The sequence below is a fragment of the Zerene cesonia genome, chromosome 25 (assembly GCF_012273895.1).
Source record: "Zerene cesonia ecotype Mississippi chromosome 25, Zerene_cesonia_1.1, whole genome shotgun sequence".
NCBI lineage: Eukaryota > Metazoa > Arthropoda > Insecta > Lepidoptera > Pieridae > Zerene > Zerene cesonia.
The window spans coordinates 1403566-1429473 of record NC_052126.1 but is presented as its reverse complement, the minus strand read 5'-3'; the positions used below and the strand labels follow the sequence as shown (position 1 = coordinate 1429473).

Here is a 25908-nt window from a genome sequence, read left to right as displayed (position 1 = left end):
TATTTAAAACAATAAATATCCCTAAATATTTTCTACTATGTTATTTTCAACCTTACCAGATTGATAATTCAAATAGGATAAAGAAACAAAAGATAAAATTGAGCCACAGTGTAGAAGTCTTCCGAAAGAAATCTTACAAAACACCTATTTATTCTTATTTTTTTTTGCATATTAACCACATAGCCACATATAATAGGTGGAGTATACTATTTTTAAGAAACTGGCATAGTTTTTGAACCAAAATATTCAAAGTCAATGAAGTAATGAAGTTAGAACAATATGTATTTTCTTTATTTATTTAAATATTTACCAGTTATTGTTACACAAATAAACAAGAATACATAAAATCACAGTATTTAAAAAGCTGTTTAAATCTAACCTAATATTATAAATACGAAACGTTTGTGTTATTGTATGTATGTTAGTACCGCCATCACAAAAGAACTACTAGACCGATGTAAACAATTCTTCTACAGTTAGAAAGCATCATTATCACTAAGTAACATAGGCTACGTATCACGGACGAAGCCGGGGCGGATCGCTAGTAAAGAAATAACATTACAACTGACTATAAATCTTGGGTACGTTAACATTAATTAAATTACTTTCATAATGTTCAATGGTCTAATTATTCTGAACCAATTGCTTGCATTAACCGAAACTGTCTCTAACGATTATGACTGGATTTCAAGTCCCTTAGGCAATAAACTTTTATTCAAATAGGCATGTTAAACTGTCTGTGACTTTATGACTTAATTTAAATTCTAACCTTTTAATCCTTCTAGGTGCCCTTGGTTGAACGGGGCGGTAATTTTGATAATAGCTGGTCTATAAGCTTTCATTATTTTCTATTGTATTACTTTTTAGACGAAAAATAAAGTGTATGAATTTAGAAATTAAAGTCTTTTTAATGGATTTTAAACGCGATTTCTTTATTATGTTATTAACCCGACGCTCAGTCTCCCCGTGACCACGCTCGCTGTAAAGTGTTCGAAACGTCGAAATAGTTTTTATCCCAGAAATCCCACGGGAACGGCAACTATGTGGGGAAAACCCTTAGCTATTTTCTTCTTAACTTACCTTACCAACCCTTGGTGGTTGCTAGCACTGGCGGTAAGCTAGTAAAATTTAATACCCACCTATATATAAATATCTTTAATTGGATTAAATAACATTTCCAACAGCTTCATCTTATTCATAGCCCTAATTTTGCTGAACAGGTTTCAAGCTACGGTTATTATCTGTCAATCATCAGACCTCTTATTTATAAAATAATAAAAATAGCCCGTTGCATCAACACTACTTTAACAAAGGCGAATATACACACCGTTATAAAAATGCATTTGACGCTATGAAAATGATTTTTGGCTCGATAATTCGCGGGTGTATCAAATGTGACGGTATAACGATATTGTGTTTCGTGAGTCAGCTGCATGCTCATAAAATTGATGGAATGTCGAAGAATTTGCCAGAGGCTCTTTTGTAAGTCGTGTGCTAATTAACAGTCACCCGCAATATTTATTATGGACTTGAGAGTTTGATTAAATATATAAATACTGTGTTTTTATCAATATTTTACATTTCGTTTTTAGTCTAATCAATACTTTTGAATAAAATAAAAATAAGACATAAATGTGTGTAAAAGAAACCACCCTTGTGGTTGTTTGTTGTGTTTTATGTAATTATGACTTATTTTGTGTAATTAACAGTGAAGTAGTTTAAACTTTTTTTTGTTGGTAGATAGATATATACATCTTTATATATCTATATCTAGCAACATAACAACACAGCTTTTCAAATAAATCGATAAAAATGTTGACGTCACATTTATTCAAATGTTCAAATGGACATTGCTTTCTCACATACTGTAAATAGTTTTAATAAGATAAAAAACACAACAATACCAAATATATATCAAATAAACAACACACAATCTCCTTATTTATGTATAATTTATTAAGACTTTGGCTAGTACACTTTTATATTACCTGTGCTTAAGCAGTAGTAATGACATTATCCTCACCGCGTATACGTAAAATACACACCCATGTATATTAAAAGTACAAAACAAGTTGCTACAAGTTCATTTCATTTCTATATATACTTCGATCATTCGAAGATATACAATCCTGTATAAAAACATACTGAAAACTGTCATGAAATGTGATTCTCATAATTTGAATTGAAGGATATATAGGTATAGGTTAGAGCAAAATCAAGCTTATTTACATTACTTTAAGGTGCATCGCAAAATGAACTGCAATTATGGTTTAATCTCGCCGTAAGTCGGAGGCTTATTCGTATAAGGTGAAGTTGGATTTTACATAGAGTTAAAACTCCATCCAGGATCGACATTTTGTCCCTGAATGGATATCTAGTAGTTATTAATGATAGCCGTTGATAGCAATGGTGGATCAGTGGTGAGGACCTCGGACTTCAAAATCGATAATCGAGTTTCTGTATGAAAGTTCTATATTTTAATATTCAGATGGATAGACTTATTGTTAATTTCTTATTTATTAATAATAAACACAATGGCTTAGTGTTTATACATATTAGATAACCAAATTGTATAACACAGAATGGTCGGCTATTAAAATATACTTATTACTACTACTTCTAAGAAATTGAATATTTATTCACAAATCCACTGTCTCAAAAAATAATTAAAACACATGTCACATAATGAATCAAGAAAAAAAAATCGCAATACTTTAATACTTGACTTAGAGAGTTACAAAAAATAATCACAATTAACTAAAACAAGCATTTTCTAGCCGACCGTAGTAAAAAATCCTCATCATCAAACTTTGGTTTATCTTCCCAAACTTTATGTCCAAAGAACTCCACGACGATCTTGGCCTTTTCAGTGAATTCAAATTTGAATAGAATATTCGTTGTCTTAAACTTGTTGTACTTGGAATAATTGTCTTTAATGAATAGCGTTTTCGGCGGGACAGTTCTATTGCGTCCCACAATTGGTATGGTCTTTATGAGATGCTCCAGGTCGTCCTGGTGGAAGCCTTTATCGATCCAGAGCTTAGTTTTAGTTCGCTTCTCGCAGTGAACTGTTACCACCACACACGTCATGTTATGGAATAACGTGTCGAAGAGCGACAGCTGAAAGAAGTTAATCACTTATGAATGTCAATGACCTTTTTGTGTCACATATTTTTTTTTAAATACGATACGAAAGGGTTGCCTGGTAGAGGTTGCTACCTAACGATACGGTCGCATTTTGCATATTTTTTTAACGTAATGTTCTGTTTGCAGATTGTAGATTTTTCATTCCATTACAATACGATTTTCTTAGAATTCGTTTGTTCCCGCCGTTTGTTGCATTACCTTTGTGCTGTTGCCACACGTAGGTATAGCGGACGAATTATTATAATGTATTTGCTTACATTTTTGTACTATTTAATTATATTATTTTAAATTTTGATCATACAATTTATTTTTTAGCTTCAAAACACTATTTTGACTGTATTGGTGGTACTTTCATTGACTGGAAGACACAGATTAGATTACAATATACGTGATCCTTGATTGATACAGGCTATAGTGTAAGTACCACAGGCTAAGCGGAGGGTGGGACGGAGTGGTATATTTTACGATCCTACTATCCTACTATCCTACTAATATTATAAATGCGAAAGTTTGTAAGGATGTGTGTGTGTTTGTTGCTCTTTCACGCAAAAGCTACTGAACCGATTGCAATGAAATTTGGAACGTAGACAGCTGGACAATTGGAATAACATATGGGCAACTTTTATGTCGATATTCTTACGGTATTCGGACTTATGTGGGTGAAACCGTGGGGTGCAGCTAGTATTTTATATTTTACGATATGTTAATAGTTATAAATACCGCATAAACTCCTGTTCCGATATGTCCTGGCGCTTCAATCCGCCCCGTTTCTCTGTATATCGGTTCACCGTTATTATTTGAACATTTTCCCAATGTTTCTCTATAGTCCGAATAGTCTAAAATTTCAAAATACTTTTAAAATATTGCTTATTAAATAAATTGTCTCTTAAGTATAGTAATAGTAGATTAAAAGGTTCTTTTAAGGTTCTCTATGAATTAAGTTCCTAAATATTTTTATAGGCAAAAATTTGTTTTAATTGACGTTCCTAAAAATTAATGAGGTTCTCAATTTATCTATACTTTCTGGCTTTGTTTATTTTTGGAATCTGCCGGAAATTTTTCTTTATGTTCCCATTTATAACAGAGAATCCATTTGTAGAGGAGTAAGATTTAGAAACGACCATACTGCAAATATTCTTGGGCGGTGGTAGCTTACCATCAGGCGACCCAAGCCTTTAATAATAGTAATAAAGAATTATATATTGGCAATGACATTTACAAACTGCAATATTAGTTTTTTCTTGCGTTTGATATTTCGCGAGTATTATACATTTAGAAATTAAAAACTAGAAACGCGAGCGTGGTCACTCTCCTCCCCCGTGACCAATCGACTCTCCGTGACCACCCTCGCTGTAAAATGTTCGAAACGTCGGGTTAATAATATAATGAATAAATTTAAAATCCGTTAAAAAGTTTTTAATTTCTAACTGCAATATTGTCATCAGCGTTATGAGGCTTGTTACTAACTTTTTCTCAACACCATTGTCTTGTCATTTAGCTTTTCCAGGACAAAATCATCTTGCTTCTTAAAACTCTCGTTCGCTATAAATGGTGAATTCTTGCCCCTTCGTCTATACAAATTGGTATCTAAGCGATATGTTTCAAAGTTGTTGTTATGATGTAAATTCGCTTCAATCCAGGTTGTGTATGGAGACAGTTTGATAAACCTAGATGGCAGTGAGCAGCCGGGACCTAGAATGCTGATTCCTACCTGTGGAATTGATCAATTAAACACTTGCAAATTATTTCACTATGAAACTTATTACAAAGATCTTATATGATTACATAAATAAATCTACACTAATATTATAAAAAGGAAGAATTTGTATTTTTTTGTGTTTGTAATGGATAAACTCAAAAACTATTGGATCAATTTTGAAATGTTATGTGAAAAAATTGCGAATACAAAAGTTGTAGATCTTTTTATTACCTACAACTTTGCCGTTTAACGTTTTTCCATAAGACTTGTAGTTTTGCCGGAAATCAAGATAAACTATTTTTTACCCTTAAAAACCCCCCACCCACTTCCCGAACTCGGATCGTCTGTAATTTATTTTTCCTTTCATTTTGATCATATTTCCCACCTTTTCTAATGGGTTTCATCCTACTGTATTTTTTTTCATTTTTTACCATTTTTAAAGGCTTCGGCCCTGGTCTACTAAACAAAACGTTTTATTTGACCACACTTAAGAAACAAGAACTAAAATTTACCAAAGTCCACTGATCCTTGATCCTAGAAACCAGGGCCATTCCTGGATCGATAACGCAACTCTGATCTGTGTCTGCTTTTACACATATAACATGCTTGGGCCAAATACTTCGGAAATTGATCTGTAAATAATGTTTTCTTAGCATTTTTGTGTGTAATAAAGTAATGACTATAGTTATATTATACTAGTGGTCCGCCCCGGCTTCACCCGTGGTACATTTATAGCCTATAGTCTTCCTCAATAAATGGGCTATCTAACACTGAAATAATTTTTCAAATCGTTCCATTTGTTCCTGAGATTAGTGCATTCAAACAAACAAACTCTTCAGGTTTATAATATTAGTATAGATTAATTAAAAAAGATGATATTTGTTATTAATAACAGTATATAATTAAAATATACTCAAACATAAGTGCCCTCATTAATAAATTAGATTAGCGATGTAGTATAAGTAAGTTACCTGTGCGATAAATTGTGTTGTGTTTGAATTAAATCTATACTATTATTAAGTAATGATTAAAGCTGAAGAGTTCATTTGTTTGTTTAAAAGCGCTTGTCTCAGGAACTAGTGATTTTTTAATCTCTGAGTGCTATTGTCCATGTAGGCTGTCCCACATGTGCTATACTTTAGGCATAGTTTTTCATATGCTGCTTACGTAAAGCTGGGGCGGATCGCTTATTAACAAAGGTTGACATGATACTCCACCTCTTCATTTTCATAAAATTCTTCACAACTGCTTCTATTGACTTCTTGTACCCTGGTCTTTATTTGACGGAACCTTTGGTCAACTGTAAAATGGTTCCTTTGTAAGATATTGCGTGTATTCTATTATCAATAGAACATGCTGGAAATTTGTCGAACTGTAATATAAAAAACCCTCATAGGAGGCCTGTGTCCCAGCAGTGGGAACATATATGGGCTGATGATGATGATGATGATGATGATGATGATGATGATGTAATATAAAATAAAAGCGAGTCTGGTTTTGTTGAAGTATAGTATGAACCCAGCCAGTAAGGGATAAATAATGTGTTAAAAAGAAAACGTCACTATATATTAAAGGAATAATTAAAATAAAAATATATTAATTTCAAAACCATAAATAGGTAAAGGTTGTGAATTTGTGAGTTTATGCAGTTGTAGGCGATAATCTTTGGATCTACTTAACAGATTTTCTAAATTATTCTAACAATAGAAAGCCACATTGTCTATGAGTGCCACAGATTATATTTTTTTCTTATTCAGCCCAGGCGGAGACGGGACGAGCGGCTAGTTTCTCATTCACATTTTACGAAAAGTTAATTATTTGCGTAACTAATTAAATATGTCTTACCATCATCCTTTAATAAAATCGTGTTTAAATTGAAATAATAGTTCATGGTTTCATTTGGCAAATTAATCGCGCTCCCTGAAACCAATAATAAATAATATTTTATTATGAAATTATATAATACTAGCTGCGCCCCGCGGTTTTAATCACGTAAGTCCGTATCCCGTAGGAATATTGGGGTAAAAAATTGCCTATGTATTGTTCCAGTTGTCCAGCTAATACGCACCAAATTTCATTGCAATCGGATCAGTAGTTTTTGCGTGAAAGTGTAAGAAACATACACATACACATACAACTATCCTCACAAACTTTCGCATTTATAAAATTAGTAGGATAGGATTAGCTACGCCACGAAAGTTTTCATGAAAGACTTATTTAGTCAAAAGAAAAAAGGTTGTTTGAGTTTGATCAAGTAAATACTCACAGAAATTATCGTAACAGTTTAAATAAACTAAGGCTATGGTGTTCATTGCTTCATTGTATTCCGGATGCAACTTGTAGTCCAGTAAACAACATTCGTATCTAACCTCTTTGTAGTGGAAAAATGATTTTGCTGATTTTCTAAAAAAAAAACATAAAAAACAACATTTTTAAGAACTTTGGTAAAATAACAATGCATACGAATTATGTTGAAGATGCCTTTCCGGAGTTCTCATCTATTATCATATATATAATCCTTTCCTTATCCTTTAAAGCAGGCAACGCATTTAAAGCGGACCTACCTCTTCAAATGTTCATGGCGATATGATCTCTTACCATCAAGCAAACCACCAGTTCAGTTGCAAAAAAAAATCCCTCCTATATAAATGTTTGAAAGTTTTTACCAAAGACAGTCATATTTAAATAATTACTCAATTTTATTTGTGGAATATATTGAGACCTTAAAGCAGTACAAATTCTAAACATATAAGAAGGAAAGGGATGGCGCTAGCCGAACTATACAGCTCTGTCTTTTTCCACAGTAGAATTAGTACTGTTTAAAGACGTCATGGTAATCCCCCAGTCCCATATAAACCCGTTCTTTCCAATTCTTGTTTCATATAGAAACAAACTCTTAATACAAATATATTATGTAACAAGTTTATGACCACGGCTTTCGCGTGGTGCAAATTTGTTTATGTTCCATGCTTCCTTCAGGTCTGATAAGCTCTTTTTTGTCATAGTCGGCAATGGTGGGTCGAATGATAGTAAGTGCTACCACCGCCTATGAACATTTGGAGAGCCATAAGGTCAATTGCAGACCTTACGCCTCTACAAATGGATTGCCCATTCAAATTGGGAAGGGATTAAGAAAGAATTGTAGAGAAGAATAAAGAAAAGGACTTGGAAAGGTAAGGAATAGGATATGCGCTTTCGCCTTCCCCACTCACCATACGAAACACAACAGCAAGCTATCATTTCAAGCTGATTTTCTGTGGGGATGTAGTACTTCCCCGGTGCGAGCTGGCCTAAATCGTGCCGAAGCGTGCTCGACTCCAACATACAGATTATTTCTAAAACACACTTACATTAGTGAATTGTTGCTCAGTTTTGCTATATCACTAGCGACTGCTATCGACGCGTTTTTGTGTATCATAATCAATCCTGTTGCAGCCTTTAATCCATTACCTGAAAATATCAAAATTCACTTATTTATTAGCTTAATTGTTAATCTCACTAGCAACAAAAGGGTTAATTAAGATATAGATGTCGTTATAAGATTTAAAAAACCGTTAAATTATAGTCTAATTCGCGGTATTGCAAGTTTCCTACATTTGCTTGCCATTTAAGGTTTTTCCCTTACACTTTAATGCAAATATTTATTTGTGTATAATACAAATATCCGTCAGGGGCAAGGCAAGGCGACGGAGTCCTGCCAGCTATTTCTGTGTATTTTTAAATAGAACAGACCTAACATATTCATATTTCACTTTAATAGATCTTAATAGAAAACACAGTATCTCTCATTTTACAACGATAAAAAACTGTTTTTTAAACCATATTTTAACTATTTAAAATATAGATTTACTAGCTGACCCGGCAAACGCTGTTCTGCCTTACTCTTTTTATTTAGGGATTTGAAAAATAGATGTTGGCTGATTCTCAGACCTACCCAATATGCACACAAAATTTCATAAGAATCGGTCCAGCCGTTTCGGAGGAGTCCGGTAACTACAATTGTGACACGAGAATTTTATATATATGATGATGAAACTCACCACTAGTTGCTTCCAAGATACCAATCCAGGGAAATTCTCCACTGCAATCGCCTGGAACAAAATGGTAAAGATTGATTTTTTTTATAAATATTACCTAAAAAACTTAAAATCTTTTTTATGCTAGAACCGGTAACCGATCTAGTGATTCACCACCAGTCAAAACATTCGAAAAGTTAGGGTCCTTGCAAATGCGTTGCCCGCTGTTAAGGTGCAAAGGAAAGATTTGACTATGAAAATAAAGCAATGTACTTGGAAGGGTGACAAAACGAGCCTGTTATTTAAGACCTGTATAATATTTATTTACCTACAAATACAAGGAAGAAAAGCAGACTTAAGGTCATCGTACATCAGTCACTCCATGTTGCAATACTAAACACGACTGATTGATTCGTAAACAATAAAATGAGAAATCTAATTGTTTTGTAAATATAAAGTTTTATTTAAAAACAAATGTATGATCCTATAATATTGTATTAGTATTCTGTAATTGATTGAAGCAATAATAAATATAATAAATAATAATACTACATTTTTATGAAAAAAATTTAAAATAAAATAAAATAGCGTCAGAGAAATTCTCTGTTTGAATAGAAAAAAACTAACTTATAAATAAAACACATATACATCCGTTAAGAAGATTTGTTTTGCGACAACTATATCGCGATTAAGGGGCTATAGATTACCTATTTTTAATCTTATAAATACACAAGATGGTAGAACTAAAATTATGAAACGAGCCATTTTGTGAGCAAACCGGTACGACAACAAAACTTCACCAAGAAGCTGATCCCATTAAACAGGGAACAGTAATTAACTGGAACTAAATAAAATAAAAATATGCACCGAAGACAATTGCGTATAAATCTGTTTTGTATTTGCAGTTTCAAGCGGCTTTGTTGAAAACTGCGTACGGTCAGCAAAATAAATTTTGTTTAAAAAATATATTTATTCAAAGAAGACTTTCATATCATTAACGCTGTAACTGAAATTTAAGATGTAACTGTATTTGATAGATCTATTGCCATTACTATAAATGATGATATGTAGATATGTTATATAATATACTGAAGAATGAAATTTCTATGAAGGTGAATACTACGATGTATCCTTGCGGAGAAAAGTTGTCTATGTAGTAGTCGCCCCTAAGCCTCTTAACTGTCTCTAGACACAAAAGTGATATTATAAAACCGCTCGGTTACGACACGAAACAGACAAACAAACACAATTCGCATAATATTAGTAAGAATTTATTATCGAAAATAAAATATACAAATTGTTATAATTAATAGGTACTAAACCTTATGTAAAAAATTAATTATATATCTAACTAATCACTGCATAAATACACTCAATCACGCTTGATTTTTTCAACATATCAAAGTTTTTGATGTAATTAATACCAAAGATGATTTAAGTTCTTTTTTTCTCAGAAAATGGATAAATACCTGTTTTTCCGACCGTACCTCATAATTTCTTTCGTAAAAGGAAGCTGTAGGCGTAACTACTTCCGATGTCATTGTAATTTTAACAGCTACTGTTATAAGCTTACACAAATAGTTACAATTTATTATTTAAAACATTCCCTCTTAAATAATTACCTTTGTCTATATATTTTTTTTCTTTACGCAATAGTAGACTCTAACTTCGCTTAGAAAGGTCAAAGCATATTATGAAAAGAATAATAAGTATAATGAATAGGATTTTCAATAATAATTGAGTCATAAAATTTAAAGGCTCCTAAATTCAACGGTTCAAAAAGCACAAAACTATGAAAAAACATCAGATAATTTCATATTTATAGAAACCATAAACTACGTCACGAAACGTGCATTTTATAAATATATTTTTAGTCTTTCTTCAAATCATTGTTTTTTGCAATAATTCCAAGTAACACAAATAAGTGACTCATTATTTTTAGTGAAACCAAAAATATATTAACTACACCTTTTGTGAATAAAATGTGCTAATTTAATTTTCGATTATGTAACGCGGGAAAGAGATAGAATATTGTGAAATGTATGATAAAGAAAGAGATTAACGATATACGATATTTTTTGAAGATGTCCCAAAAGACGGCGTATCGAATTCAAAATTGTGTGCAATTTATCATTGAATTTGATTGATTCAATGTTTTTCGTTATTTTCAACCAAACTTCTATAAAGTATGAGGTTCTTTATTCGTCTGTTTTTGTGCTTGTTGCCTCAGAACTTTCGAAGGTTTTTCTTTTCTATATTTGAATGCTGGTGCCTTCCGTGTGGTCCCATTTGAATTTGGTCTAAATATGACAATATGCAGGCAGCTTCGTTACTTTTTAAAAACAATTATTTCATGTATGTAGGTTGCATACCTTCTTAATATTTGTAGTCATATTTATAATTATACTATCTATTCGCGCCTGCTTCACCCGTGGTATGTTTTTTCTCTCTCTTAACGTAAAAAATAGCCGAACTCGAGTTAGCAAAACATTTGGAGATTCATTTTTTATCTATACTAATATTATAAAGCTAGTTAAATCTAGTTAAGCTAGCTAATCTCAGGAACTGCTGGTCCGATTTGAAAAATTATTTCAGTGTTAGATAACCCATATATTGAAGAAGGCTATAAATGTACCACGGACGAATCCGGGGCGAACCGCTAGTTATATATATTTCCGATATTTACTACTAGAAAGATGGCAGTACAGGTAAGTGTTTATAACAACAGATAAGACAACAGACAGACATAAGCAAAAGAAAAACATTGTTCAACAGTCAATAAGGCAGAGAATATATTAAAATTACTATAAAAATGCTATTCCAATTTCAAATTATACAAAACATAATATTCTTTTTAATCTGTTGCAGTTTGCAACAATGTTTCAAATCCAGAGGATTTGTTATGTAATTCAGTGTAATATCATGACCAATTTATAAAGACCCCCAATATTTTCTTAAACCTCCCGTAGTGTTCACTTGTTTTGATTACGATAGATCTGTTTTAACTGGATGTTCTCACGACATTGGCTTTATCAGATTATCTTAAGACAACAAAGGTGAAGCCAAACAGATTTGATCTTTACTCACTCAGAACGTAGAGTTCAAAGTCTTATATCAATCATGAGAAGATTAAAGACACATCGATATTAAAGTTTACAACACACAATCATCAATGAAACAGATAATAGAAATAAACTCTTAGAGCTATACAATAGAGTTTATATTTAATTACACACTGGGCATATGAAGATATTTAACAAAGACAATAGAATTTTATTATAGTGCGAAAATCGGTTTGAATATAACCAAAAATGTACTTAGATGCTCGTGAAGTTTGCTACTTAATATTTTTCGTGGTTGTGCTACTGTTGGTGTTGATTTATTTGCAAGTCTGTGACTATGTGATTGGTAGATATGTTGTGAAAATTTTCAGTGAGTATTTTTAGATTTTTTTATTATACAAGCCTTTGCCCGTGGCTTCGGACGCGTTAAATTCGGCGTTGGACTTTAATCTATAGGTATATCTAGAATTGAAATTGTATACAGACCAGCGGGGTCAAAGTAAATTCCCATGGGAATGATTTAATGTCTAGTCTCCTGTGTTTCTCGCTAAATCGCTCCGTTGCAACGTGAAAGAATGACAAACAAATAGATTTTCGCATTTATAGTAACAGTAAGCAGTGGTTTGTTTATAATGGTTCTGGATAACCAAACACATATTATAAGGCCAATAATACGTAATTAATGTAATTTTATTCGTGGATTTTGTAACGCGAACGCGAAAATGGTGCATTCTAATTTAAAAATATCTGTATGTCTGTCTGTGATATTATAGCTGTCAAAATGATGCGTAATTTCTGATGGGCTTACAATTAATGAAGATTATCGTCCCCTTATCAAGTAAATCGACTTGATAACAGATTTAGATAAAAGTGCATATTTTCTATTTAAGTTCTATAGTTGACAAGTATTTTTATGAGTTTGTTAAGAAAGAATATGGAAATAACTACTTTATTTCTATTGTACTTAAGGGCTTATTTGATTAAAACTTAACCCTTCCGCCGTCGGAACTAGACTTAATATAAACAGAGCCACATGGGAGACGCTAGTTTTCAGTTAAAAAAAATTGCTTCACCCAGTAAACAGTTATGATGTACAAACAAAAAAAAAACCCGCCGAATTGATAACCTTCTTTTGAAATCGGTTGATAAACAAAATAAAATATTAATTTTGACAAATCACCGACCCCATTTTGTGTTGACGGCCATTTTGAATTGGAAATTTCATATAGTTTTTATTTAAATTACTACTATTATTTTCGTACTGTAAATGTACCTTAATTAAATAGATTACAAGTAAACACTACAGGTTCGGGGAGTAGTCTCTACAGATCTATACTAATATTATAAAGCTGATGAGTTTGTTTGTTTGAACGCGCTAACCTCAGGAACTACGGGTCCGATTTGAAAAATTCTTTCAGTGTTAGACAGTCCATTTATTGAGGAAGGCTATAAGCTATATATGTACCACGGACGAAGCCGGGGCGGACCGCTAGTAAGAGATAAAAATACCTATACTTTATAACAATAATAGATTAAGAAGAGTGCCTAATTCCAGAAATATATTGCCGAGATAATCTACCTAATTCTTATATTATGTAGGTAATCATTTACAATAAGCACTGAAAACAAGGAAGTTAAAATTAAATTTATTTCATAATAAAGTCAATATCATTTGTCATACATAGTTGAAATATATAATCTTTGATGACTTATTGTGGTTTTCGTAAACGTGTTTTAACATGACTACTTAAAAGTATGTTACAGATATTAATTGAAAGTTTCAAATATTTAATTACTAGCTGCGCCGCGCGGTTTCACACGGGGACGAACGCACGGACAATAGCAAGTATATATTTACATAGCTCAAGTCCTATTCTGATGTATAATATAAGCTATATTATACATCATGTAAAATTTTCATAAATCAATTCTGTAGTTTTTACGTAAAAAAAGTAACAGACGTTCATACCTCCATACTTACACACTTTCGCGTTTACAATATTAGTAGTAGTTAGTAAAAAAGTTGAATGTTCATTTCGCTATATCTTATATACTAATAGGACTATATACGACTTTCGCCTTTTGACTTTATAATATTACTAACGGTTCGCCCGTCTTTTCTTCGTTATAAAAAAAAAAAATATCGGAATCAGTCAAGTCTTTCTCGCGTTTCACTCTTACCAGTACATTTGGCGGTTCATTATTTATAAAAATAATTATTATACACGTATGCAGGATGTAGGTGTGTGTTTATAATGATTTTTTATGATTTCTGAGTTTCTATATGTTGATAAACCTTGATCATGATGACATACATATTCATATTAGAAGTGTCAACGTGTATTTTTTTATTATTTGTTGTTATGGCGGCAACAGAAATATATCATCTCTGAGAATTTCAACTCTCCTAGAGGGTCATGTTTTACCCTATGTCCCGTTTTACATACTATCCTAAAAACAGTTATTTTTATGGTAGTGTGTGTACACAGCAAGGCGTTGTTTGAATTGTCATAAGTTTGATTATAACTGCAACGTCAATCGATTTAATTATTTTATTATCAAATCGGTATAGATAAGAGATAACGCTGTATCGCTGTTTCCCGTTTTGTTTAACATACTTGCTGTATTGTGTGAGAAAATAGAAAAAAAAATGGACTATCTGGTGCTGTTGTCGCCTTTTCTATTGTTAATTTTGGTGTACGGATTGACATGCGTCTGCTTGCATCTGTGTGAATTTATCGGTGAGTTTTTCAGCTCGTTAGATGTCAAATTTGGCGCCAATTTGCATTTTTTTTCTGTGTGCCATTAATGAAAAGGAAAGTTTGTGATTCGTTTTTAGGGTATTGATTTTATTGCATTTTGTTAGAAAAATATGTACCTGTTAGTAATAAACGATTAATTATTATTAGATAAAAATCTCACCGATTCCGATTCTTAATAATTAGGTACACACATTTTTCTTTTACTAGTCTTTTTTTAACTTTTTGTCTCGTAAATTTTTAAATTCTTTCGTTTAGCTTTTCTTCATCAAATCAAAATCAAATCATTGGTATATTTTTGATTATCACTAAAATATTTATCTATAATCAAAAATTCTATTGTCTAAAATTGTTGAGTCATTGTAAATAATTTTGGTGCGTGTGAAATTAATACCTTTCGAATTATTTAATCATCTCTTTTTAAGTGTTTCATATTATAAGGATTTAGCATAGAAATTACCATTAAAACTATTTATTTGAAACGTTTTAATGAAAACTTTTATACAAATTCAACTGAAGTATGACTATAATTATCTATAATATTAAAAATAACATATTTTACACAACGCACAAGGTTTTTTAGTAACACGCCATCTATTGATTTTTCGTGTTAACACTCAAATATGTTTATTGCAAAATATGATATTTATAATAGTTTTATAATAATATCCTAGGTGGCGCTGAAACTAAACTCCTTTTTTACTGCAAACGATAAAGGTTCTCACTTGTCATTATTCAAATTTTAGCATTCATAATATTGTAAACCGTAACTGTCCTTTTCGTTTACCATAAGAACAATATCTATATCGAATAGAGGGGTGTTATGTATGTAGTTCAACGTCGATGTGTGTCTGTCTTTGTGTGCGTTTCAGTCAGTGGCTCTCAAACGAATGGACCGATTTTGATGTTTTTTTCTTTAAAAATACTTGCTTTCTACAGTGTTTCTTAGACATGTTTGTTGAATAATGTTCAAACATAGCGCCACAAAAGGTCGGATCAATTAACTTATTAAATATTTCAATACTTTTTTTCTCTCAATATGGCTTAACTAGTTAAACAATATAAACTTTCAAAATTCTAAATCAATAAAGTTAACAATATCGTCAGGGATTTTTTAATTTATCGATACATTTTTAATTTTATAGATAAGCTGTTAGTACAAAGACATTGAAATAACTCATCTAATCGTTATCAAACGCTTGGTTGAGTATGGACATATTATATAATTCGAAACCCCATAACTGAGAAGGTATAATTTAGCTTAATTTCTTAGGTTACGTGAAGATTGGGACGTGACTTATTACTCGCCAATTATCAAGCACAAGAAAATACTAATAATATAACTGCGCGATTTTAAAAATAATTAAATAATATAATCACATATAACTGAATTTTAAGGAAAAACTAAATTATTAATAAACTGTTTTCAGAGTTCACAAATTTCTCTCTCTTAAAATCCTAATTAAATATAAATGTTATCACGGTTGGTATAAATACATGGGGTATTTATATTTAATTTCTCGCATCTCTGGAATAATTGCGTTTTTATAAAATATTATAATTATAATAATATAATAATAATTGATGGCTCGGTGGTAAGAACCTCGGAGTTAAAGCGAAAAGTCGTTGGTTCGGGACCGGACGAGCGTGCAAAAAATAAATGATTATGATTATATCAAAGGTATTTTTTATATTATAGTCGGCAATAGACCTGGTGGGTCACCTGATGGTAAGTGCTACCACCGCCCATAAACGTTTGTAGAGAGGCGTAAGGTCAATTGGAGAACTTACATCTCTACAAATAGATTGCTGATTTTAAATTAGGAAGGGATAAGAAAGGATTGACGAGAGGAATAAAGGAAAGGACTGGGAAGGGTAGGGAAAAGGATGGAAAGGAGGAAGGGAAGGGCCTCCAGCTCCCCACTATCCCCCACACTCTCCACCATACGAGACACACAAGCATGCTATTATTTCACGCCGGTTTTCAGTGGGAGTGTGGTACTTCCCCACATTCATGTCGAACCATGCTCAAGTCCCACATAAAAAGTTTATCAGGTGGCCCATCTGCTCCTTTGCTTGCTCTGACATAAAAAAATCATATATGAACAGCAAGCTGGTTATTAGTCCGACTATATAAGCAATATGTTTCTTAACATTGTCCCATGTCAAGAAAATAAAATCAGCGAAATAATCACAGGGAAATTCAAACAGCGTTCAATCACGTTATAATTGCTGCGTTACATAATTATTAAGGAAAGTTATACAAGAAGTGAAGTATGTATTGTCTTATCATTTATCCGACCTTGTTACCAACTACCAACAGTGACATTGTGGCACATGGCCTTTCAAATGGCAAGGATTCTTGTACATAGAGGCATTATACTTTTTATGTTAGGCAACCGACTGATACGCCAATCGGCATTCACCACAGATCTTGAATATTTGCAGTAGGGCCTCTGTAAATGCGTGGTTCGTTCAAGGGATAAGATAAAGATTGACGACAGGATTTAAGGAATGGACTGTATAGTGGGAGAAAAAAAACCAAGCTCCGGTGCTTTATTTGTGTATAAAGTTACAGATAGAGCACAAGAGCCGCAGGCCCTTGGTCGGAAAGAGAGACAAAATATTGGTACTCTATTTATAGAGACAACACGCATTTATTTTATTTTATCAGATAATATAGATTACAAATCTTCAAAGATCGTAATACTTAGAAATAAATTAGATAACGTTATCTACAAATAATAGATAAATCATCTATTATGCACATACTGCACAGATCGCCGCAGATTTTAAAATAACGAATAGATGCCCAATCTCAGCTTATCTCAAAGTGCACAATCTTGCGTACAATCCATTCATGTTCTAGTAACTCAGCAATTATCAACTCTAATTGTAAGGTGATACGATCGAAATTACCGCAACAAAATCTGTTTTTATCGTCTGTGGTAACGTCCTAGGAGCATTTGACACACGCAGCTCAGAAAACGCGGGCGACTCGAAAGAAATGACTTTACCGCTTTCGAAAAGAGCATAGCGATAGTTCCTTTTTTTTAATTTGAAAGTGGAACAGATTTAATTTTTTTTTGAGAGTTTACACAAATGATACATAACTTTTAAAATGAATGTGCTAAGTGATGTTTATAATGACAGTTCTATTGTTGCAAGAGAAGTGCATCCCGCTGAATCGGATGCGGGAAAAATTATAGGACTATTACCAGTGTTCGTTTTAATATTAATAATATTCATTAGGTTAATATACGTTTTATACAAAAGCAAAGGTAAGTGTTGTTTTAGAAATATCTACTTTTTATTGCACTTATATGAAATATTATGAAAATATATAAAAATTAAGAGACATCGTTAATATGACATTTCTAAACTACGAAATAATTTTTAAATAGAACCACGTTAACACATAGCTTTTCTTTATAATAAACAAAATAATCTGAAAAAAGATTATTTAAACTATAATTATTACGGTCGCTAAAAGCAAAAGGGATATAGGGATATGGGAATAAGAGATTACTACTTTTCACATTGTAATATAAAAATAACTTTTAACAATTAAAAAAAAAAACATCAAATGAAGGCTTACAACAGCAAACTACAAGTTCCAGTATTAAAGAATTTTTAAACGTATTTTCATGTCTTATGTTAATATACGAAATAATATTATCTTGTTTTCATTTAAACACTGATTATTATCTCACAATATCATCGACTATAATAACATTATATGAGTTTAAACTTATTTGATATACATTTAAGGTACATTTTTATATAATCTGAATTTAGACTTACTCTTTTATTCCTTGTTATTGTTTAACTGTATAAAAAATATGAATGAATTGAATGTTTATTTGGTGGAAACGCACCTTCACTAGCATATAATGATTTTGTATTATCACAGTATTATTTTGTATTATCACAGTATATTATATATAACTTTAATCTTAGCGACGTTGATTATTTGGAATCCGCAATTTATTATTTTATCAAATCACCAAAAAGTGTCAAAACAAATTAAAATGATTTCACAGTTGATTACATCGCTGTAGAAAGATTGGACAAAAATAACGAAAAATGTATTATAAGAAAGAGTAGAATATATATTAATTAATCAAAAAACAGAAGATATATTACATAGGATTTCACGTAACTAAAAAAAGGGTTTGATCATTAAATGATATATATTAGTAGTACATAATTTGTAGCAGAAAATATACAAAAAAAAAAATACGAGTATACGTAAAGAATACTTAATCCTTAAGATAAACCTATGAATATATTGTTTAGGCACCGATCCTTGACAAGCGAACAAAGTTTGAATTAAATCTGAAAAAAAAAATCGAATAAAGAAGTCACATACAAACACTTACATGAAGCTGATTTCGTTTTAAAACGGCTTGAATATTTTGTTTGCCGTTAAAGTTTAAAATAAGCAACATAATTATTGCATTTCAAACATTGGACAGGCGTCCAACTTGCCCATTATAAGAAGGCTAACACTTCATATGACTCTTAAATAGATACCTAAAACCTATAGTCAGTTTCGAGTCTTTGCAATGCGAAACTGTAATATAAAATTTTCCATGTACAAGTACACGTCATATGAAATGTCACATTTAAATGAAAATTTATTTTTAATTTTTTTATTACAAAAAGAAATAATTGCGCGGAATACCTAATGATTTTTTTTAGTCTATAGACTATAGAATACGTTATGTATTGCATAATAAATAAAGGTTCAACTAAATTTGAAGAGTAACTAAAAAAATCATTTTATTTTTAACTGGATTTTAATTACCTATGACAATGGCTATTAATTTATGTGATAGGCGTCTTTTAGGTTAATTAACATTTAAATACTGTTCAAATCGTCACTATAAAAACATATTAGAAGAAGTTTTAGTGTTAGATGAGAAATAACACTTATTAAAATTAAGTCAAATTGACACGAATGCACGGAATGCATGAAAATGGTCCGATAGTTCCTGAGATAATCGCGTTCAAACAAAGAAACAAACTATTCAGCTGTATATTATTAGCAAATATTCCCATTCCCATAACCAATTATTAATTATTTTCATTTTTTCCATATTGCTTCATAAACATAACATTGTCTATGACAACCTGTCAATGACAGTTCATAAAAGAAGGTGATATGAAAAAATTACAGAATAAACTATCTTCCTGTATACGTGTTGAGATATTTATTTATAACATTGCAATAAACGCAAACAATGTTTATTCATCTGGGTTTACCCGAGATAAGGTGATACATTGAGCAAATTTCACGAAACGTTTTATACTTTTCTGCTCAGATAAGCCTTTTTAGGAATTAATGATGATGAATGAATTAATTTTCTTATCAGCTTGGTTTGTTCCTTCACCAGTGCTGCCATGTATATCTGTATGGACAAGTAAGTAATCACGCTTCTGTGTCGTCACGTGTTATTAATTTATAACGATAAATTAATAGCACGAATCCCTGCTAATAAATGCCAAAGTAACTCTGTCTGTATGTCTTTTTCCCCTCTTATTTACGAACCGATTTAGATGAAATTTGTTACAGCTATAGTTTGAGACACGAAAGAAGAAGATTTCCCGAAAATCTCATGGAAGCTAAAACTATACCCGTGAAACCCCCATGCTTTTTCTTGGACTTTTGATTGAAATATTCGAAAATTTTCCGTTGCTAAAGTTTCGACATGCTCTGCTACATTTTACATAGAATTGCCAGATTTGTATAGAAACATCAGATATCGTCTTGACAGAAACGAGTTTATTAATCGATAATTAAATAAAAATACATTCAAATATCGTAAATGTTCGCTCCCAAAATGACCCCGGCTCGATCCTTGGCATAGAAATCGATTATCGAATTGCGTAAGAGAACGTGTGTTGTATGTTAATGAATATTGATATAACAATGACTGAGATAAAATAATTATTAGTGAGCCAGTGGTGATTATATCAAATTAATTTCTAATGAAATTATGGCGTTAGCAACTGTTGAAGTTTTAAATTTCTTATTAGAAATTAATGTAGCTTTTCTTACAATTATTACACAGCATTCTGAGTGCCAGGATAACAAGCAATAAACGTGATACAGTCTTTATTGACGAATAACTAAGATAATTTAGAAGTACGTAGGTATTTAACAATAGTTAATCCTACACGTTGAGACATGTCGTCACGTGAACAGGATTTCTTTGTGTGATTTTGTATTTTATTACTTTGTTCCATCATTGATAGTGTTAAAATTGTGTTTTTCAACATAATTAAAGTGTTTTTGTAGTTCTATTTAATATTTTTAGTTCCTCATAAAATTTGTAATTATAAATGTACATATTCACAGCGAAAGCTACACATCTACGGTTATTTTTGCAGGTAATCAGCTTTTTAGACTCCATTTTGACACACTTTAAAGCAATAGATTAATTTTATACTTTGTACACTTAGCAAGGTGGTGAGAGCAAGGTGAGAATACACTATTATCCTGATAAGGATCGCTAGGATTAAATAATTTCCTTACATAATAAGTGAGACAATTTAGATAATTCCGTCTTTTTTGTCTTTTAAAACCATATTTCCCTCTCTTTCCATCGTGTAACAATATTATGTTATATTATAATAATGTAACGTCGAATTCGGTCTAGTCGTTTAAATAACCAACAAAAAGACAGCCTCAAAGTCTAACAATTTTATTTAGCATAGTCTGTTTATTTTTAACACAAGCACACTTTAAAATTCTATTTTTGTCCTTAAATCAGATTTCAATGTTAATTCTGTATATGTAGGTAGGTAGCTAGATTTATATATATATACATGAGAAATGAAATGGGTACATCATAATTTTACAATGTTTTCAAAGTACTTAACAAGTCAATGACTTTTACTGAGACTAAAATGTTTCATAATTTGACAAATATATGCTATTATTTCTGGGCTCCACGAGCATAGATAACACAATACTATAGTAGTAAAATATAGATCTAATAGAAGTATATAAAAATCATCATCATCATCAGCCTATATATGTTCCCACAGCTGGGACACAGGCCTCTTATGAGGGGTGCAGGCCATAATCCACCACGCTGGCCAAGTGCGGGTTGGCAAATGTCACATGTCGTCAAACTTTTGATTCTTGAACATGCCGGTTTCCTCACGATGTTTTCCTTCACCGTTTTAAGTTATAAGAATACGTTACATAGATTCATGTATAAAGTAAAAATTATTCATATACTAGCTTCTCTTCCCGAATCTACCAAGTTTGAACCGGTATAAACACGAAATAAATATTCTAATATCCCTTTTTAAAAATACCCTTAATAAATGTGAAAGAGTGTTTGTGTGAATGTTTGTCCGTCAATAACGCTGAAACTGAACGGATTATGATGAAATTTGTTATACAGACAGGGTACGAGTTGACTTGGGTTATAGGGTAGGTATTTGGTTAATGCTCTGTTCCCTTGGGATAAAACAGGAATAAGAGTCACTAAATCATTTGTAAATTTCCCAATTCCATACGGGCTGAGGCTAGTAATTAATAAATACACCTATTATATATACCAAATACCCTCATTAGCTTTAGGTGGTAAACAAATATTCCTTATGAAAAACAATCGACCCATTCAAACCTTGAATCAGTTAACTCAATTCGCAGAAACGCTAAACAAACAGATTCGCTGAAACTACAAGCTCCTTAAAACACAATAAGCAATACATGTAAATCGAAGTCACGCGTAGCGTATTGTGTCATGTGATTGACTTGTATTATATGTGAATGGATTGAATTGCATATAATTAAATATTACGCGAATATATATGCGTCGATGTTGGGTCTTTGCTATGTGAGTCTTTTAGCCGTTGCTTCTTGTTGTCTACTTTAGTTTTTTGTTTAGTTTTTCATTATTACCTAAAAAATCGAATGCAAGTCGGACTCATGACACTAAGGGATCTGTACACATAAGCTAAGAGCAACTGCAGAAAAAATTGGTCACCCATCCATTTTACGACCGCTAACCGTTGCTAAACTTCGATTCTTTATTATTTGTTGTTATCGCGCGGACAGAAATGCACCATAGTTCATATAATGAATACAATGCAATCTTAGTAATATTTTAGTCTCAAATAAATTACATAATTTTAAATTTCCTTTTTTTTTATGTCACAGTCGGCAATGGAGCTGGTGGGACGCCTGATGGTAAGCGCTACCACCGCTCATGAACATTTGTAGAGGCGTAAAGTCGATTACAGACCTTACGCCTCTACAAATGGATTGCCAACTTTAAATTGGGAAGGGATTAAGAAAGGATTGGCGAGAGGAATAAAGGAAAGGACTGGGAAGGGAAGGAAAAGGATATGGGCCTCCGGCTCCCCCACTCACCGAACGAAACACAGCAGATGTACATTACATTTATAGATCAGCCTAGTGACAATTTATACTTATTCATAAATAGGGTTAATTAAACTTAATGGCTTCTATTCAAATATATTACAAGACAAACATAACGATGTGTTGCTATCATTCAGCCTTGTACTGTATATCTTGAATCATATTATACTAACTATATGCTCGCCCCGGCTCCGCCCGGGCAGCCTTTAATCGCAGCTCAAATAATATGGTTGTCATACAATACATGGTAAAATACAATGGTTGTCATGTTAACAATAATCATAATTGCTTACGTGTATACTTTTCAAACGCAGATTCTTAATTCAAATGCCTGATCATGGTTTGAAATACATGTTATTCGAAATTTTTAAGTCAATTTACGTTTCTTCTACATTTTAATGTTCATAGTTCTTACAAATTGAGCAATTTTTTTTTTGTTGGAACATTGGCTGTAAACGTCATAACTTGATATTATATTTTATAAATATATATAGTATACATATATTCGTATATGTATACTTCAATTGATGAAGCGATAGCCAAACTTACCGTCTAACAATGCAATTTTATCCCTACATATTTGACCATCATTTCAACATTATTTCAACATTTAAAATAAATTGTATAATTTGGATAATATAAGAAAAAAAAACACGAAATATAGACCAAAGTTGCCCAGTCCTACTGCATATACTTTATATAATATATAAAAACCTACATATATTTCATAATTATTATACTCGTATGTACCGTCCAATTTTATATTTCCCCAATTCCTCAATCAAATCAAAAACATATTTCGGCGATAAGTGCGATGCGATAAAATAGATTAGCCTGAATTCGATCTCCACAGATAAATGCACAAATAAAATGCTATTTTCGTCACAAAATCTTATTATATTATCGCGTACAAACGTCATGTGATTTTGATGTGGGGCATCAATTCGACATTAGCCACTGATCCCGTACTTCAGATAGTTCCGTCGGTTTCCTCTTTAATAAGTTTGTTTTCTCTTTATTTTACATTGATTGTCATTATTATCGAATATTCGTGATAAACACGCTGTATGTTAGCGGGTTCTTCAATGTACTATGTTCATGTCTCACGATACAATTATTCATCAATTTTATAATACATAAAAAATAAGAAAAAGAAAATAAATTTAAACAATTTCATATCCACTAATCGCCTGGAGACTCGACGCAATATTTAGCGAAACATACGCATACGATCATCTAGAGACTCGAAGCAATATTTGACGAAACATTCGCATACCAGTGCATCGCGGCCATTGTTTATACATTCATCCTCCCTTTAATTACGTCTGAAGGAATTAATTACTTTTAACAAAACACTAGACCGTATTTAAATTATCAGAACTAGGCCAAATTTAAACCACAAAGTCGATTTTCAAAAAAGAAATAGGTACCTACGTCGAAGATTATTGATAGGATCAAGGATAATACAATAATAATTAAACGAGAAACTAAAAGTTTGAACTAAATGTTAAAAACTCAAGTCAAGTGGAAGTCAGTGCTACATATTGAATGTCTTGCTTATTTTGGGCATTCGTAAATAATATGATTATATAATGTATATTAATATGATTATATAGATAATAATTATCAATCTATATATATAAAAGAAAGTGGTGTTAGTTACACTATTTATAACTGAAGAACGGATTAACCAATTTGGCTGAAAATTTGTGCAGAGGTAGCTTGGACCCAGGAGACGGACATAGGATAGTTTTTATCCCGGAAATCCCACGGGAACGGGAACATGCGAGAAAAACCCCGGTCTAAGTTTCCTGCGACTACGCGGGCATAGCCGCGGGCGGATAGCCAGTTTTTATTAATCGATTATTTATAACTGTGCGTAAGAGTGCCCGAAGCTATTTTAAAATACATTAATTTATATACAACGCAAGTCCTTTTTAAAATACGAGGACCTAGTCTATCATCGCAATTGCAATAAAATCATTATTATAAATCCTTTACTCCCAACTAGTTCGGTATTCAGTAGGTCGTATAAAAATATACTTACTTGATGTTATGTCAATAAATATGTTCTTATTCTATAAAGTAACTGAATACAATACTACCTAGTGCTATGACCACGTAATGCATTTATCTAGAAACTTCGTTTAAACCAGTTAAATTTCATATCTAAATCATGTAAACATCCGAGATTTTTATCTTTACAGCGCGGCGTTGGTGTACTTCTCATATATCATATTTTTACGATTAATATCCGCATAGTTTCCGCATACTTTTTGACGTAAGTCAATTATAAATTACGAAATAATTACACATATTCTACGCGTATTTTAATGTAACGTATTAATCTGTATGTAATGTTCGAGTGGTTAAATTTAACAAATTACAAAATAATAAAAAGAAAACAAACAAAATGAGTTCTACACGATCTTACGATTCGAAACTAGTAAATAGACATTCACACGATATCTTCTTGCCCTGAATACATTCTAAATCATTGTTTTACATGTTATACCAGAAACACAACAAGAAATAATTCATATATTATGTTACAAAAGTGCCTTATTAAAATATTGAACTCATTCACAAACCCATTAGAGATGTAATGATAACGATAAATGATTATGTTGACTAACAGTCGTGATAAGGGCCTTCGATCGGTTTCCCGAAAAAAAATAGACAACTGGCGGGAAAATTGACAGACTATTGACGACCATAGATAACAAATAACTTGTGTATTGTTTGTGAAAAAGGTTTTAATAATCACAGTTATTCATTTATTCAAAATGAATGTAACTACCGAAAATATGGCAAAAGATAT

At 31.8% G+C, this 25908-nt stretch overlaps 1 protein-coding gene across 1 annotated transcript in view; it reads left to right on the top strand.

Moving 5' to 3' along the window:
• Positions 1-17663: 17663 nt before the first annotated feature.
• The window catches only part of LOC119836717 (spore coat protein SP85-like), a 39385-nt gene continuing 31140 nt past the window's right edge, over positions 17664-25908 (top strand). Inside the window, exon 1 of the mRNA XM_038362151.1 lies at positions 17664-17964. Within this exon, the coding sequence (XP_038218079.1) occupies positions 17805-17964 (160 nt within the window). The 5' untranslated portion in view covers positions 17664-17804. The remainder of the gene's footprint in view (positions 17965-25908) is intronic.